The 18,234-nt window shown below is 34.6% G+C and overlaps 1 protein-coding gene across 9 annotated transcripts in view; it reads left to right on the top strand.

The window, feature by feature from the left end:
• The window catches only part of ICE2 (interactor of little elongation complex ELL subunit 2), an 89,135-nt gene that overhangs the window by 43,285 nt on the left and 27,616 nt on the right, over window positions 1–18,234 (top strand). For all 9 annotated transcript variants that reach the window (XR_014326072.1, XR_014326073.1, XR_014326074.1 and 6 more), the window contains 2 exons: window positions 13,219–13,303; window positions 14,547–14,597. Coding sequence is in view for 2 of the 9 variants with exons in the window: in XM_082835554.1 (XP_082691680.1) it covers window positions 13,219–13,303; window positions 14,547–14,597 (136 nt within the window). In the remaining 7 variants the exon portion in view is untranslated. The remainder of the gene's footprint in view (window positions 1–13,218; window positions 13,304–14,546; window positions 14,598–18,234) is intronic.

Raw genomic sequence — 18,234 nt, 5'->3', positions numbered from 1 at the left:
CTCTTCGTCCCCCTTCATACACACTGCCAGAAGTTTATTGTAGTAGTTTTCAGCCAATAACCACAATTTCAATGTTCCTCCAAAAGACCTGTTGCCATGACACATACCAACAGTCCTCGTGTAAACTACTTGAAAGCAATCGCCAACCACATCCATTTTAGGAAAGCCCCAAACAAAAACTTATCATTGAAATCCTCTTTAAAGTACTGACAGAAAAGACATTCCTGACTAAAACATTTAAGGTTTTTTTTTTTAATGTACAGTTTAACAGATAAAACTACCATCATCTATATCTACATGGCTTACTTCATCGAAACTATAGTAGTCTCGCCTTAATTGCAGTTTCACTCTCTGTGGTTTCAGTTACCTTCAACCAGTCAACCATGGTCTGAAATATTAAATGGAAGATTCCAGAAATAAGCAATTTGTATGTTTTAAATCTCACACCATTCTGTGTAGTGCCTGGGACGTGAATCATCCCTTTGTCCAGCTTATCCCACCCATTAGTCACTTAGTGGCATCTCAGTTATCAGTGCTTATGTTCAAGTAACCCTTTTTACTTAATAACAGTCCCAAAGTGCTGCAATTTAGATATGCTGAAGAGAAACTGCAAACTGCTTCCTTTAAGTGAAAAGGTGAAAGTTCTCAACTTAATAAGGAAGGAAAAAAAGTTGTATGCTGAGGTTGCTAAGATCTGTGGTCAGAACGAATCTTCTATCTATGAAATTGTGAAGGAAAAAGAAATTCGTGCTTGTTTTGCTGTCAAACTGCAAAACAAACCTCAAACTGCAAAAGTTATGGCCACGGTGCAGATAAGTACTTAGTTAAAATGGAAAAGATGTTAACTGTGTTAAGATATTTTGAGAGAGAGTGAGGGAGAGAGACACCACATTCAGAAAACTTTTGTTGTAGTATGGTTAAAATTGTTCTATTTTATTATTAGTTATTGTTTATCTCTTACTGTGCCTAATTTATACATTAAACTTTATTGTAGGTATGTATGTGCAGGAAAAAACAGTATATGTCAAGTTCGGTACTATAGTTTCAGGCAGTATATGTCAAGTTTCTACTGGGGGGGGGTCTTGGAACGTATCACCTGTGGATAAGGGGGTCTGCTGTATTCTTTAAAGTCATAAGTAGTCATTGCCTTATGTGCTATTTATCTTCGGTAAATCCTATCCACTGATAAGCATTCATTTTAATGTAATGGGGTGGTGTATTTGGTATCTTTGACAACAGAAACAGTGATGTCTGTGTCTCACTGTTTGGTGAGAAACATGTTGCATTGTTATATGGTTGTGTTTGCTTTGTTTGGGTTTTTTGTTTTTTATGGGGGGGTGAATGTTTTGAAGTGCTATTTTAAAAGCATCTATGAGTTTTGAGGGGTTTTATTTATTTATTTTATAAATTTATTTATTTTTGGCTGTGTTGGGTCTTCGTTGCTGCGCATGGGCTTTCTCTGGTTGCGGCGAGCGGGGGCTGCCCTTCATTGCGGCGTGTGGGCTTCTCATTGCGGTGGCTTCTCTTGTTGCGGAGCACAGGCTCTAGGCATGCGGGCTTCAGTAGTTGTAGTGCCTGGGCTCAGTAGCTGTGGCTCGCGGGGCTTTTTTGTCTGTATGTAATGGACATAATAATAATTTGTTCAGGGAATTCCATGGTGGTCCAGTGGTTAGGACTGAGTACTTTCACTGCTGTGGCCCTGGGTTCAATCCCTGGTCAGGGAACTAAGATCCCACAAGCCACGCGGCACAGCCAAAAAAAAAAAATAATAATGTTTTGTTCGATCTACCTCAAGGACTATATGCACAAATCCTTTTTCTTCCAATGATTACATAATATAATGCCCTAAAAGTACACTTCTCCTTGATGAAAATAGATACCACAAGATAATGAAGTGATACTTCGTGTATTTCTGTACTGAGAAAGAACTAGCTATTAATCTAAAATTTAGATGAAAATATGGACAATCATCTTTATGATACAAGAGTAAAAAAGGATTTCTTAACCAAAGATTAAAAGTGGACTAAAACAAAACAACTGGTAACTTCTCTATATTTACACATAATTTTAAAAATGTCTACATAGTACTCCTGTCATAAAATATTGTCAGTTGTAAAATACATCTTTGATTTGATAATGTTTTCTTTTCCATATGCAACTTTTTAAGTATAATATACATTCAGAAAAGTGAAAAAAGTAAATGTACAGCTCAAGGAATTATAACAAAGCCAGCACCTCTATAATTTGCACCCAGACCAAGAACTTGAAAACTGCCAGTGCCCGGGAAGACCCCACCTTGTGCCACGTCCCAACATAGCTGTCTTCTCTTCTCCAGGGGTAACCACTGTCCTGCCTTCTAATGTAATCATTTGGTTTTTGCCAGCTCTATACAAATGGAATTATAAAGTTCTTTTGTTTATACCTTCTTTTACTTAACACAGTTTTTGAACTTTATGTGTGTATAACAGTAGTTTTATTGTTTTTGACATATTCCTTTGTAAGAATATACCACCATTTATTTATCCATTTAACTTTGGGAGCCTGTTTAGGTTGTTTCTATGTTAATGCAACTATGAACATATTGTAAGTGTCTGTTAGTGCAATGGGTACATATTGCTGTTGGGCCCATACCTAGGAATGGAACTGTTTGGTCGTAGAATTATTGGGTCATAGTTTAAGCTTACATTTATCTTCAGTAGATAATTCCAAAAAGTTTTCCAAAGTGATTGTACCAATTTACACTTACATTAGCACTGTGAGGGTTACATTTTCTCCTCATCCTTGCCCACACTTGGCCTTATAAGTTTAATTTTAGCCATGCTGGTGGGTAGGTATTATTAATATCTCATTATTGTTTTAATTTGCCTTTCCTTGGTTATTTATGAAGTTGGACACTTTCATGTTAATAATCATTTGGATGATCAGTTTTGTGAATTGCCTATTCAAACCTCTTTTTCTGTTGTCAAGTTTTTGTTTGTTTGGTAGTTCTTTGTTGGTTTTAAATGTTACAAATATTTTTCTCGTACTCTGTGACTTGCGTTTTCAGTCTCTTAAAAGTGCCTTTTGAACTTAATATAGACCAATATTTAGCCATTTCCTTTATGGTTAGTGCTTTCTTTGCCCGGTTTAACAAATCTTCCTTACAGCAGCATCATGAATATAATATCTTCTAGAAGGCTTTTTAAAAGTATTTTTAAATTTCTAGATACACAGTTTATGTGGTGTTTATTTTTGCATGGAATATCAAGATTTCTTTTTTTCAGTTTTCAGCACTGTTTATTGAAAAGACCACCCTTTCTCTGCTGCTCTCCAGTGTTACTTGTGTTGTAAATCATATATGTGAATCTAATCCGGACTCCCTATTTCTCTATCCTTGAGGCAGTACATGTCTTAATTACTCTAATTAGAGTAATTACTCTAGCTAGACCTGTCTTAATTACTCTAGCTTTATAAAATCTTTTACTGTTTGGTAAAGTAAATCTTGTCAACTTTTTTTTAAATTAATTTTTACTGGAGTATAGTTGATTTACAATGTTGTTAGTTTCTGCTGTACAGCAAAGTGAATCAGTTATACATATACATATATCTGCTTTTTTTTAGATTATTTTTCCATACAGAGTATTGAGTAGAGTTCCATGTCAACTTGTTTTTCTAAAAGAATTTTTTGGCTATTCTTGGCCCTTTTGCATTTACAGATTTTGGAATCAACTTGTTAATTTCTCCCAACAGCAACAGGAAGATTGGGATTTTTGTTAGGAAGTGCATTGACTCAATGTGGAACAAATTGACAGCTTTACAATAACAAATCCTTCAATCTGTGAACTTCAGATATTCTTCTATTTATTTATATCTTTAATTTCTATTAATATCTTTATGATTTTCTTTGTAGAGATCTTGCACATCTTTTATTAAATGTATTTGTTGATAATTGATTCTTTTATGTTATAAATGGTATTTCTGAAATTTTATTTTCTTACGGCTTGTTACTAATAATATAGGATTTATTTGAATATTGATTTTGTATATTGATATTGTATCTTAGTAACTTTGCTAAGCTCATTCTTTCTAGTAATTTATATTTTCTAATTAAATAATTATGTTCTCTGCAAATAATGACCATTTTATTTCTTCTTTACAATCATTATACTTTTCTTTTTCCTTGCTTTCTTTGCCTAGAATTCAAATAGAAGGTGAATAATGGGCATCCTTGCCTGTGTCTAATCTTAAAGGGAAAGATTAGACATTTTGTTTAGTATTTTGTATGGGTTTTTGTAGATAGCATTTATTAGAAGAAAGCGGTTCCTTTCTATGCCTAGTTTAAGAATTTTAATCATGAATGGGTAAAAAAAATTTATCAGATATTTTCTCTGCATTTATTGAGATTATATGATGGTATAACTTTCGTCTTTTATCCTACTAAGGTTATGAATCATGTTAATCAATTTTAAAATGTTAATCCAATCTTGTATTCCTGCTGTAATTCCATCTTGCTCATGATATATTACTCTTTTTATTTATTGGTAGATTTAGCTTGTTAATATTTATTTTGCCGTTTGTGTTTATGAGTGAGATTGGCCTGTAATTTTCCTTGTGAGGTATTAGTATTAAGATTAAGTTTATGCCATAAAATGAGTTGAGATTTATTTCCTCTTTTTCTGTTATCTGGTAGAATTTCTATAAAATTGGTATTATTTCTTACTTAAATGTTTGGTAAAATTGACCTGTGAAGCCTAGAGTTTTCTTTTTGAAAGTTTCTAATTATCAATTCAATGTTTGCTCTTTTTTTTTAATTGAAGTATAGTTGATTTACAGTGTGTGTTAATTTCTGCTGTACAGCAAAATGATTCAGTTATACATATATACATATACATTCTTTTTTTATATTCTTTTCCATTATGGTTTAATCATAGGGTATTAAATATAGTTCCCTGTGTTATACAGTAGGACCTTGTTGTCTATCCATTCTGTGTATAATAGTTTGCATCTACGAACCCCAAACTCCTAATCCATCCCTCCCCCACCCCATGTTTCCTGGCTTCTTTTGTTTCTGTTGAAAAGTCAGCTGTTCATCTGAATTATGCTCTTTTGCAAGTAATATGTCTCTTTTCTTTGGTAGACTTTAAATTTTATTTCTCTCCCTTTCAACAATTTTCATACATTGTGCCTGTGTTAGGTTTTCTTTGTAAATATTCCTTTTTACATGTTCATTTTATAACATTGCTCCTTACTATGTGATTTGATGACCTTTATCAGTTTGGGAAAATTCTTGTCATTACCTCACCAAACATCACTTCTTCCCCATTCGCTCTCTCTCTCTTCTGGGATTTCAGTTGTATTATGTTACATCTTACTGTATCCTTAATGTCCCTTACATGCTCTTCTGTATTTACCTTCCTTTTGACTCTTTATGCATGATTCTCAATATTTTCTTCTACTTTACTAATTTTCTCTTCAGCTATCCCTAATATACTATTTCACCCATCACCTGAGTTCTCAGTTTCATTTATTGTATTTTTTGGTTCTAGATTTTTCATTTGATTCTTTTTTATACATTATAGTTTTCTATAGAAATTCTCAATCGTGTCTTAAGCATATTAGGCAAAATGACTTTAAAGTCTTTCTCTAATACCTCTGTTATCTAGATTCTTTGTGAGTCTTTTCTATTATTTTTTTGGTGTTAGTTTCCTAGCGCTGCCATAACAAAGTATCACAAAGTGGGTGGCTTAAAATAATAGAAACTTCTTGTTTCACAGTTCTGGAGGCTGGAAGTTTAAAATGAAGGTGTCACAAGGCCATGCTCCTGAAACCTGTAAGAGAGAATCCTTTGTTGCCTCTTTTTCCTTCTGGTGTTTGCCAGCAATCCTTGGCATCCTTGGCTTGTAGATGCATCGCTTTCATCTCTGCCTCTGTCATCATATGAGATCTTCTTCCTGTGTGTCTCTATCCTCTTCCTATAAGTACACCATTCATATTGAATTAAGGGTCCACCCATCATAACTAATTACATCTACAACCATTCTACTTACAAAGGAAGTTACGTTCTGAGGTAGTGGGGTTAGAGCTTCAACATATCTTTTTACTGCGACACTTCATTCCATGGCATGTTGTTTTCCTGTCTTCTTTTTTATTCCATGTTTTTTCATTGTATGCCAGAATATTCTTTATCAAGGGACAGATATTGTATATGAAAAATTCTAGAGCAAATATAAGAGCTAAAATGTTATCTTCCTCTAGATAGGATTACTTTTGACCACACTAGCAATCCGGATTCACTGTAATCCAGTTACAGGGATTTAGGTGATTTGAAGCTTGACTTTGGACCCTAGATAGGCCAGTCTGTTTCCCCCTTATTGCTAGGATGTTGCCATTCATGGTCTGACATTGCCAGTCTTTGGGAAAGCTTACTTGCAAGTCTGGCCCCTGGCTGGTATCTGGGAACTTAGCTAGTAAACAGTTTTCTACACTGACGTGAAACTTCCTTTAGCTGATAAGGAGAGTTCATTGTGCCTACACTGTTTGTATAAACAATATGGCTTATTCTGGACATCTGCTTTCCTTCTGAGAGTGTGGAATTTTGGTATGTGTTAGTCAGAGGGTGCCTACATGATGAGTTCCCAATAAAAACCTTGAATGCTGAGTCTCTAATAAGCTTCTCTGGTATAAAAAGAAAATGTTGCTGGAGGAATTAAATGAATATTGTGTGACTGCAATGGGAAAGGCCTCTTTTTTTTTAAAATGTGGTAAAATATATGTAATATAAAGTGTACCGTTTTAACCATTTTATGGTACAATTTACTGTACATTTTTTAGCGTATGACTTAGTGGTATTAAATACATTCACAATGTTGTTCAACCATCATCACTGTCCATTTCCAGAGCTTTATCATCATCCCAAATAGAAACTCAAGAGAGGACTTTTGAAAATTGCATCTCATTTCCTCTGAACTTCACCCACACTTCTTTTCCTTTAGGTGTTCCTCCTTTTGCTTGTATCCTTTTGCTATAACAAATCTTATACATGACTACAACTGTATGCTGAGGCTATGAGTCCTTTTAGAGAATCACCAAGCCAGGATCCCAACTCAGAGCTTGTGTTTATCTAATTCACAGACCCTGAACTCCAGTTTTTGTTCCTCTAATCCTGAGAGACTACTGAAAGCTCTGGTTCATTTCTTAGCTTCTCAGTTGTTTTTTCCACATTAACAGGTACTCCTAAGAGAGAAGCACCCCTAAGTGCCAGACTTACATCTCTGGGTTTCTTTCTTCCTCTGGTTTGTTGGCTCCAAATATATCCTCAATCCCTTTTTGTGGTAGCCACTAACAAATTATGTAATTTAATTAGTCATGATATTTATTGCCTGTATTTGTCTTTTTTTTTTTTTAACATCTTTATTGGGGTATAATTGCTTTACAATGGTGTGTTAATTTCTGCTTTATAACAAAGTGAATCAGTTATACATATACATATCTTCCCATATCTCTTCCCTCTTGCGTCTCCCTCCTTCCCACCCTCCCTATCCCACCCCTCCAGGCGGTCACAAAGCACCGAGCTGATCTCCCTGTGCTATGCAGCTGCTTCCCACTAGGTAGCTACCTTACGTTTGGTAGTGTATATATGTCCATGCCTCTCTCTCGCTTTGTCACAGCTCACCCTTCCCCCTCCCCATATCTTCAAGTCTGTTCTCTAGTAGGTTTGTGTCTTTATTCCTGTCTTACCCCTAGGTTCTTCATGACATTTTTTTTTCTTAAATTCCAGGTATATGTGTTAGCATATGGTATTTGTCTTTCTCTTTGTGACTTACTTCACTCTGTATGACAGACTCTAGGTCTATCCACCTCATTACAAGTAGCTCAATTTTGTTTCTTTTTATGGTTGAGTAATATTCCACTGTATATATGTGCCACATCTTCTTTATCCATTCATTCAGTGATGGACACTTAGGTTGCTTCCATGTCCTGGCTATTATAAATAGAGCTGCAATGAATATTGTGGTACATGACTCTTTTTGAATTATGGTTTTCTCAGGGTATATGCCCAGTAGTGGGATTGCTGGGTCGTATGGTAGTTCTATTTGTAGTTTTCTAAGGAACCTCCTCTTTGTCTCTTTTGTTTATTGATATATCCCAAGCACCTAGAACAGTATCTGGCACACAGAGGTGCTCAATAAGTATTTTTAGAATAAGTGAAGTTGGCTTGGATAATTGATTGAAGGAACAGTAAAAGTCAAAGAGAAGGGAAATGGTAGAAAACAAGCCATAGAATTTATATACTTTATTCTTTTTACTGTCCCTAGATATATGTAAGACAAACCATTGGGATGCAGGAAGAATATATTATAACTCATTTTTTGTATGAAAAATTAAAAATTTAACATTACTCATATTAAGTATGTGGATTGACAGGTGGTCCTCTCCTTAAAAACAATCAGTGTCATGCTTTAGTAAGCCAAGCAGTGAGGCACTTGTTCCATTTGGATCTATGTATCATTGTGGGTATCTTTTTTTAGCAATGGCAGCTGTTAAAACCCATATAGCAAAATGAATTGAACTTTACAGCCATCCTTCAAATAGTTGTTATCGCACAGAATTAAGCCAAGATTTTTCAAAACAACAAAGCATAGTTAATTATATATTATATTGCATATTATTTTATTCTTTTCAAAAATTTTCATCTGTTTCAATTTCTATTAATAGTTTTTAATGTGTGTTGACTGCTGCTCTAAATAAAAGAGAAAAATAAAGCTCAGAATGATTAACTTACATATAGATACAGACTCCATTAGCGGCAGGATCAGAATTTAGTCACAGTCTTTTAAGTGTTTATAACTTTGCTGTAAACCTAAACAGGGCTAGGGAAAAATTGGTTGGGGGGGGGGCGGGGAGGTCAGATATAACAAAAATGAAGCACTGTGTGTGTAACAATGTTAATCAGTGTGACTTAAGGCAGATGATTCATTGCGTCTTAGAAACTGAGACCTTAAAATCCTAACCAGAAGATCCCCACGTGCTCATATTCTCTTTCCCATGCAGTCATGCACCATAGTCCTTTCTCAGTTGTGGCCTGTGTTTCCCTCACTCAACTGTTGCTAGCCACTCCTCCATTTAACTTAAGCATTTCATTGTCAGTTTTCCCTGCCCAGCCCTATGATCTCAGAATTTCAAAGAAACTTAAGACAATCTCGTCTCAGAAATCAAAGTTGGAGACCAGTGCATTAGATCTTTTGGAGAGGACAGTAAGGGTAGAGTTTACATGCATGGTTCAGAGATTCAGATACAGCATATCTTACGAGACACAAGTGACATAGCATCTCATTTATTTAACTGAAGAGCATATTGGTTTATAGGACTCTAGTTCAGCAATTTTGAACTAGAGTCCTGTAGTCTCTTTTTCAGGTAGAATAAACATACTTGTTTTTTGTTTGTCTGCTTTGCTATGAACGTGTTCTTCTGTTCCTTTAGATTGCAGTATTCATTTTATCCTCTTGCCGCATAAAAACCTTAAGATGTATTCCTTAAGGAAAATTCCCAAAGTCATCTTATCACAAGTTCTGTATCTACTTTCCAGTTCTCTAATATATATCAATTTTGTATAGTTGACATACAGGCAGTCCTTCCTTTGCACAATTCTGATACACACAAATTTCAGCTACGCAGGTATTTAACTGTGAGTAATTGCGTAAAGTACAGACATTACTGCTGACTCTTCAGTCCACAAATCACTACATAAGTAACAAGTGCACGTCATGACCAGTGACCAATCATGTCACTTCTTTCAAAGTCTGTCATTGATTGTTCACTGCGCACCTGTTACTGAGTTGATGCACAGGAAGCAAAATGTGTAGTTGTGTTCCCTCCTTGTCTCCCAGTGATAAACTCATGTGATGTTTTACAAAAGTGGATAATCAGAAGAGGGAATTGGCCAACAAAGATTAAAGCACAGCAAAGAAACAAAAGGTGATACTGCTGGAAGTGGAATTTGAATTGAGCATAAATGGAGTTACAGAAGAAACAGCTGACAGTAGAAATGTTGACACTGGTGCAGTTCAGGAGACCAGATATGCCAAAAGGGGAACTTAATGAAGGTGAACTCATAAATGAGGAAAGTGCTTGTGGCATAAAGGATGAAGAAGTGACACTGGCATAATATTTTACATTAAAAGAACTCTTTGAGATATATCATGATATTTAAAGCGCAAAGGCTATCATGTTGGAAGCTGATTCGAGGAGTGTGACCATTCACCACAGCATAGAAAAGGTGCTTGCTCCCTATCGTAAGTTGTACTAGGAGAAGGCGACAAGCACTATTCAGACTCCTCTTAATGAGTTTTTTATAATGAAATAACACTTTAAATCTCAATGTTTTTAATTTACAGTATACTAAATAAAGGTTACTTTTTACTGTTTTTTCATTTCTCTATACGTTTATAACTGATGGGGAATTTATAATGTTTTGACCAAAAAAATCTTAAAGGTAATGGAACAGTTTTAATTTTTCCCATTGATTTTTAAAATTGCTTCCATAGTTCTGGCTTATGTGTGGTTATTTTTCTCATCCCATACTGCATGCAGAGTAGGAACTGCCTATGTATATGTGTGTGTGCACATAAATATGTATGAATGTGTGCATGTATATAAAGCCTTGATTTGTATTATATAACCTTCCCAAACTTGACACACATAAAAAATATTTGGATAGCACACTGTGATATACAAAAGAGATTGCTGTGGCTGAGGGGTAATGTCCAGGAAGCTCTTGCCATCCCACACCTTGCTCAGCTGCCCCAAGGACTGAGGAGATAAATATCTCAAAGACACATGTATACTCATTTAAGGCCCACAGGTTAAAACGCTCCAATGTTGAGAGAATTGTAGACTCCTTGAGGAGGTGGGCCCTCATAGCACTTAGTATGGTATTCTCTGTATATTTTTTGACCTAACTGTATTTGACATATACTATATAATACATACTTTTCATTGAGATTGCTTTAAAAAGGTAAGTACTGTTAGTGATTTTCCTCAAAGGCACATTTAGTAAATGTCTAAAAATGTTTTATTGTACATGATATTCCCTTTCTACAGTTATTAAACCATTGAAATGTGCCCTTTTTATTAGAAACGTCAGTGTATAATGAGTGTTAGGAATGCAGAGGTGAAACTGAAACTTGGCACAGGAAATGATAAGTAGGCGTGGGAAGAACAGATTTGTTGTAGAAGAAAGGTATCTGGTAAAAATGTTTCTAATTCTTTTTATGAGCACAAAGCAAATGAAAGGGGACTAGATAAGAAAATGTGATATTAAATTATATGCATTTTTTTGTTGCACAATGATTGATTCCAGGTCATGGATTTTGATAACCAAATATTGGAAGCTGAAAAAAATTAAAATCAAAATGTTATTATTTTCAGCATTGTTGAGTATTATACTCTTACGCTATTGATGTATTTAACTGCTGTAATAACATGATTTTTGTCTTGACATGGTTATATAACATTTAACTAAGAGCTGTCTTTTATATCATTTCCTTGGAACATTTCAGGACTTCAGTGTTGTGTCTCAACCTGTTTTGTTGTAGAACATACGCATTACTTTTTAAAATGGAAGTGTAATCTTGAGAGTTTTCTATTTTGTTTTTTGGAATTCTAGAATTAGGTCACGTTTGTAAGAAAGTAAGTCTTTGAGCAGACTTTTGATTTTTTTTTTTTAAACCATAGGAAATGTTATGGTGTGCTTTAATTTAAAAATAAGCCAGATTTTTTTAAGGTTTACTGAGATATAGTTAACTAATAAAATTTTAAGATATTTAAAGTATACATCATGATGATTTGATATATGTATACATTGTAAAAGGATTCCTCCCATCTAGTTAAATTAACACATCCATCACCTCACATATTTATATTTTTTCTTTTTTGTTTTTTGATGAAAACATTTAAGTTCTACTCTCTTACTAAATTTCAGTTATATAGTACGGTACTATCAACTGTGGTCACCGTGTTATACATTAGATCCTCAAGACTTTATTCATCTTATAGCTGAAAGTTTGTACCCTTTTAGCCCCCAACCCCTGTGAACCACTTTCCTACTTGTTCCTGTGAGTTTGACTTTTTTTCCCAGATTCCTCGTGTAAGTGATACATGCAGTATTTCTCTCTCTCTTTCTGACTTATTTTACTTAGCATAGTGTCCTCAAGGTCCATTATGTTGTTGCAAATAGCAGAATTTCCTTTCTTCTTATGGATGAATAATATTTCATCGTGTGTGTGTGTGTGTGTGTGTGTGTGTGTATCACATCTTTATCCATTCATCCATTGATGGACACTTAGGTTATACATGTCTTGGCTGTTGTGAATGAGTAAGCCACATTTTTGTAATCTAAATTTTACCTTAACCCAGACTGTCTTAGAAATTTGTAGAGCATGCCCAAACTATAAATTTGACTTTATCTGCTTGCTTTCATAATAGGTACATATTTCTCTAAAAATTTAATTTCCATAAAAATGCAACTTTAATAAAAATTAGAAACACCACTATTTTAACAGTTGTTATTCTTAAATTGTGGGCTTAGAGATGATTTTTTTTGCTATGGACATGTGTAAACTTTTCTATGTTAAGCAAATATTTTAGAATTAATACATATTTCTTTTATAATCTGACTTGTAATTCATTTTATTTTATTTTTTCTATAAATTTATTTATTTATTTTTGGCTGCTTTGGGTCTTCGTTGCTGTGCGCAGGCTTTCTCTAGTTGCAGTGAGTGGGGGGTACTCTTCCGTTGTGGTGCACGGGCTTCTCATTGTGGTGGCCTCTCTTTGTTGTGGAGCACAGCATCTAGGCACGCGGGCTTCAGTATTTGTGGTTCGTGGGCTCAGTAGTTGTAGCTCAGGCTCTAGAGCACAGGCTCAGTAGTTGTGGCACATGGGCTTAGTTGCTCTGCCGCATGTGAGATCTTCCTGGACCAGGGATCGAACCCACATCCCCCTGCGTTGGCAGGCGGATTCTTAACTCCTGTGCCACCAGGAACGTCCCTAATGTCATTTTAAAATACATCTTTAGTTAATAAACTTAATAAAATGTCTATTTCTCCTACTTTTAGAATATAAAGTTACTTTACAATTATTACAGTTTTGTAAAAACATCTTTAAAGAGACTGGATAACTTGGCTTTTTTGTTTTTTAAATACTGCAATTGTTCTCTTTAAGTTTGATCTTTTATTTTAGGACATATTGATACATTTACTTCAAAGCTTTTCCTGCTAGAAGAAATCACCTCAGAAGAATTAAAAGAAAGACTTTCAGCCCTCAAGTAAGAAGCTTTACTTTGTGTTGGGAATTTAAAAACTTAATATGATCACTAATTTTCCTTTATCTGTAAATATTGGTTAAGTTTAAATTATTTATTTTCAAGACTTTTAGTCCTTTTTTACATTGAGGTTCCGCCCTGACCCAGTTTGTGATCCATTTCACATTAATCATTTCCATTTCCAAATTAAATGTACTAGTGATACTAGTATTTCTACTTAAGACAAAGGAGGCTAGAACAACAGAGGAGTCTTCCGTCTTGGTAGTGTATAGAAGCATAAGACTCTTAGCTCTCAGGGATGTATACACTCATTTGGACACCCTAACTTCTAAAAGTTTGTTCTTTTACCAACTGTTACTGTACATCAGATTGAAATGAATTTAATTTGCATCTCACAACTTTCCGGGAAGGACTGGTGGTAGTTTTATCTCCATTTTATATATGAGGAAACTGGAACTTGGAGTGACTTTCCCCAGAGCATACAGCTGAACTAGGGTGACAACCTTGGTAGTTAATATGTTTGATTCACCTTGAAGGATGGGAAATTGTCCTGACTTTTATTACTTCCATAGTTCCAGTTTTGGGGCTTGTCATAGTTTTTGAAGCCTCCAGATTCAAACTTGAATTCTCTGCTTATACTTAAAAACATCTACTTCTATTATAAGGATTGCTTCTTTTGAGGAGTAACTTTTTATTTACATATGTGAATAGAAAAGCTTTTCTGTACATTACTCACTGCCTGCTCTACCTCTTTCAATGAAAACCATTTTTAAATAAATAATAAAGGGAATGAATTTAGGTCTAGAAGAGATACTAAATCAATATATTTCATTTCCCTTTATTCATTTAAAGTACCTCTCAATTTCTCTGGTTACCACCACCATCTCTAAAAGGCAAACTCTTCTGCAGATTAGTTCTACTAAAGGCTTTTTAAACTTTTAATCTTTAAAAAAATTTTAAACTTATAAACTTCTTAAAAAGTTTATAGTTTCAGTGTAAAATATCGATCTCTTTACAGCTGCTCTGACTCACACAAGCCAAATACTTTATGATTTTGAAGAGAGATCAGAAAATGGCAAAAAATATTATAAGTGAAACAAATTAGAAATAAATTTTGGTGTTTTACATTATTTCATCTGTTTTTTTTTTTCTGCTGTTGAGGATATTTCTCTTCCTGAGGAGCTAAAATTGTTAAGAGTAAGTTTTCTTGTCGCTTAATTTTATATAGATTTCTTCTGTTTAATAGGATATCAAGTTTATTTAACATCCTTCAACACATTCTAAGAAAATTAAGTAGGTAAGTACTTTGGAGGCATTTTGCATTGATATGTCTAATTTTCTTGGGTGAAAATTCATAGAAACTTTGAATATATGTTGTTAGGAATAGATAGAAAATAACCTAGAAATACAGAATTTATTCTACTGTGTCAAAGTTGAAATTGTGAAAGTATAAGTAGGTAATATAATAGTCTCTGGCTTCAGTGAGCTTGCAATTACACTTTTCTGTAAGGCTATTGCAATGGTTTCCTATTGCCACTATAACAAATTACCACAAACTTAGTGGCTTTAAATAACACAAATTTATTCTATTATAGTTCTGGAGGTCAAAAATCTGAAATCATTTTCAGTGGACTAAACTTGTATCAACAGGGCTGGCTCCTTGCGGTGGCTCTGAGGAGGCAGTTGTTTCCTCACCTTGATTTTCAGCTTCTAGTGGCTACCTGTATTTCTTTTCTTTTTTAATTGAAATATAGTTGGTGTACAGCATTCTGTTAGTTTCAAGTTTACTACATAAACTTGCAAGTGATATGATATTTGCAAACATTGTGAAATGATCACAATAAGTCTAATAACCATCTGTCCCCATACAAAATTATTACAATAATATTGATCATATTCTTTATGCTATGTGTTACATCCCTGTGGCTTATTAGTTTTATAACTGGAGGTTTGTACCTCTTAAATCCTGTTCGCCTATTTCTCCCTACACACACCACCCGCAGCCGGCTACCACCCTTTTGTTTCTGTATCTGTAGGTCTATGTTCATTTTGTTTTGTTTGTTTCTGTTGTTTTTCAGATTCCACGTATAAGTAAGTCATGTGGTATTTGTCTTTCTCTGACTTACTTCATGTGGCATAATACCCTCTAGATCCATCCATGTTGTTGCAAATGCAAGATTTCATTTTTTATGACTGAGTAATATTCCATTGTATATATATCACATCTTCCTTATCCGTTTATCAATGAACACTTAATTTGCTTCCGTATCTTGGCTATTGTAAATAATACTGCAGTGAACATTGGTGTGCATATATCTTTTCGAATTAATTTTTTTGCATTCTTGTGGTAGATACCCAAGAGTGGAATTGCTGGATCATATGGTAGTTCTATGTTTAATTTTTTGAGGAACCTCCATACTGTTTCCCAAGTGGCTGCACCAATTTATAATTCCTCCAACAGTATACAATGGTTCCTTTTTCTCCACATCCTTGCCAACACTTGTCTTTTTGATGATAGCCATTCTGACAGGCGTGAGGTGGTATCTCACTGTGGTTTTGATTTGAATTTCCCTGATGATTTAGTGATGTTGGGCATCTGTATGTCTTCTTTGGAGAAATACCTATATATCTTAACTTGTAGCCCCTTACTCCATCTTCAAAGTACATCACTCAAATTTTTGCTTTTATTGTCACATTGCATCCTTAATTTCATTTGCAAAGCCATTGATGGGTAACATTCACAAGTTCTGGAGAGAGGATGTAAACATTCTGGGGGAATATTAGTCAGCCTTCCATAGCTATATTGTGTACATTTTCAAGGTAAGGAAGCAACACAGAGGCTAGTCACTCGGTCCATAGCAAATCTTAGAATACAGATTCTCTACGTGATCATTTGTCAAACCGTTTCATTATACAAACCTTTGCACTCCTTGTCTTACGCCCTTACCAAAAGATAAACTAAAAACAATTCAAGAATTTGAACAAAAACCTCAAAGTTCTAACTCTCCTACTTTTTATGCAACTAGATAGATGTCAGTTTCCTTATTTATAAAATGATGGTGTTGAGTTTGGTGATTTTCTAAGTACTCCTCAGTTCTGAGATTCTGTGGCAAGATTTTTGCTTTATGTATTCCATTCTTCATGTGAAGTACAATGCTTAAACACAAAATTTGCCAAGTGCTTTTTGAAACTTGAATATCAATATCTTAGCTTATGTATTAGTTTTCAACTGCAGCTGTGACAAATTGCCACAAAATTAGTGTTGACAACAGGAATGTATTATCTTGCAGTTCTGTGAGTCAGGAGGCTAACAGGTCTTCTCAGGCTGAAATCAAGGTGTCATTTTTCTGCCTTCTTTTCTGTAGGCTCTGGGTATGGTCTGTTTCTTTGACTTTTGTATATTCTAGAGGCTACCTGCATTCTTTGGCTTCTGGCGCTCTTCCTTTCCTCCCTTTTCAGACTTTGAAAGGCGAGTTGAGTCCTCCTCACATCACATCACTCTCACCTCTTTCAAAGCCGTTATCTCCCTCTGAGTCTCTTCTGCCTCCCTCTTCTACATTTTAAGGACTCATCATTACAGTGAGGCCAGGAGAATAATCTAGGAAAACCTTACATTTTAAAATCAGCTGATTAGGAACCTTGATTTCACTTTAATTCCATCTTAATTCCCCTTTACCATGTAATGTAGCATATTCACAGGCTCTAGGGTTTGGGATGTATGTTTTGGGGGGAGGCCGTTACTGAAACTACTGATATTTGTAGCCATCCATGTACATTGCTGCCCCCATGCAGCACTTTTAAGATATTCTTTCTTGAACTGTCTCATTCTCCATGAATTCTCTCTGTAAACCAAAGCATTTTTCTTTTTTAGTGAAGGAGGTTAAGATATAAGGTTTCACTGATAAAAGCTCAGTGTTTGAAATGTTACTTATTCCCACTGTCACATCAATTATTATTCATTTCTTTATATGGGAATAGAAAATGATTGGGGAAAAAATGCTCTGAGAATAATAGTTCTCTGAACCACTTTTGTCGATACCTATTACTTTTCTGTTTAAAAACAGTAATGAATTAATGAAAAACTTATCAGGTTTGTAGGAAGATCCTTGTAAGTATGACTAGTCCTTATTTTTAAGGATAGATTGTGGGAAAGAACTGATATCTTCCATTGTACCTTTGAGCTAGAATGTAAAATCCCCAAAAAAACACAGTATATTAATCGTATCCCTTTAGCTCTTTATGTTGTTACACTGAATTCCTTAAAGCTTTCTAAAGAGAAAGGGAAAATGTAGATTTGACAGAACTTATTATTGTGACAATAGAGGATCATAATTAAGGGTATGGCTTTTGGTGTTCGACTGCCTGGGTTTATATCCAGGTCCTGCACTCAGAACTTTGGGCAAATTACTTAGCATGTCTGATTTTTGTTTATCTCAAATACGAGGTTAATAATTAATATTATTCCTTAAAGTTTTGTTTTGGAGAATTTAATGATGAAATGGATATAAACAGTATAGTCGTCGTTAGCTCATGATAAACATTCAGTACCTATTAACTGCTTTGGTTGCTATTATTCTCATGGCCCCTCGTATTGTGATTATTGCACTGACTGTTTCTGCCACTTTATTTTAAACTTCTCAGTGTAGTGAATTTGTCACATTCACTTTTCTATCTCTGTTCACCTATTAGTAGACAGAAAGTAGGTACAGTGTTTAATTAATTTAAATGTTGTGTATAGGAATGGTATGTATATGTACTTATGTACTCATATGTATATGTACTTTTCCATATGTGTTGTCCATGAATTAGAGAATTAGGCAGACTGTCTGTTTCCCATTAAATTTTTGAAATTTTACAATTTAACTGATGTAACAGTGAAAAGAAAATAATTATATATCCTGAACTTGGAATAAGAACTAAAATGAGTTGCTGAA

The sequence above is a fragment of the Leucopleurus acutus genome (assembly GCF_964270905.1).
Source record: "Leucopleurus acutus genome assembly, chromosome: 1".
NCBI lineage: Eukaryota > Metazoa > Chordata > Mammalia > Artiodactyla > Delphinidae > Leucopleurus > Leucopleurus acutus.
This window is presented reverse-complemented; position numbering and strand designations above follow the sequence as displayed.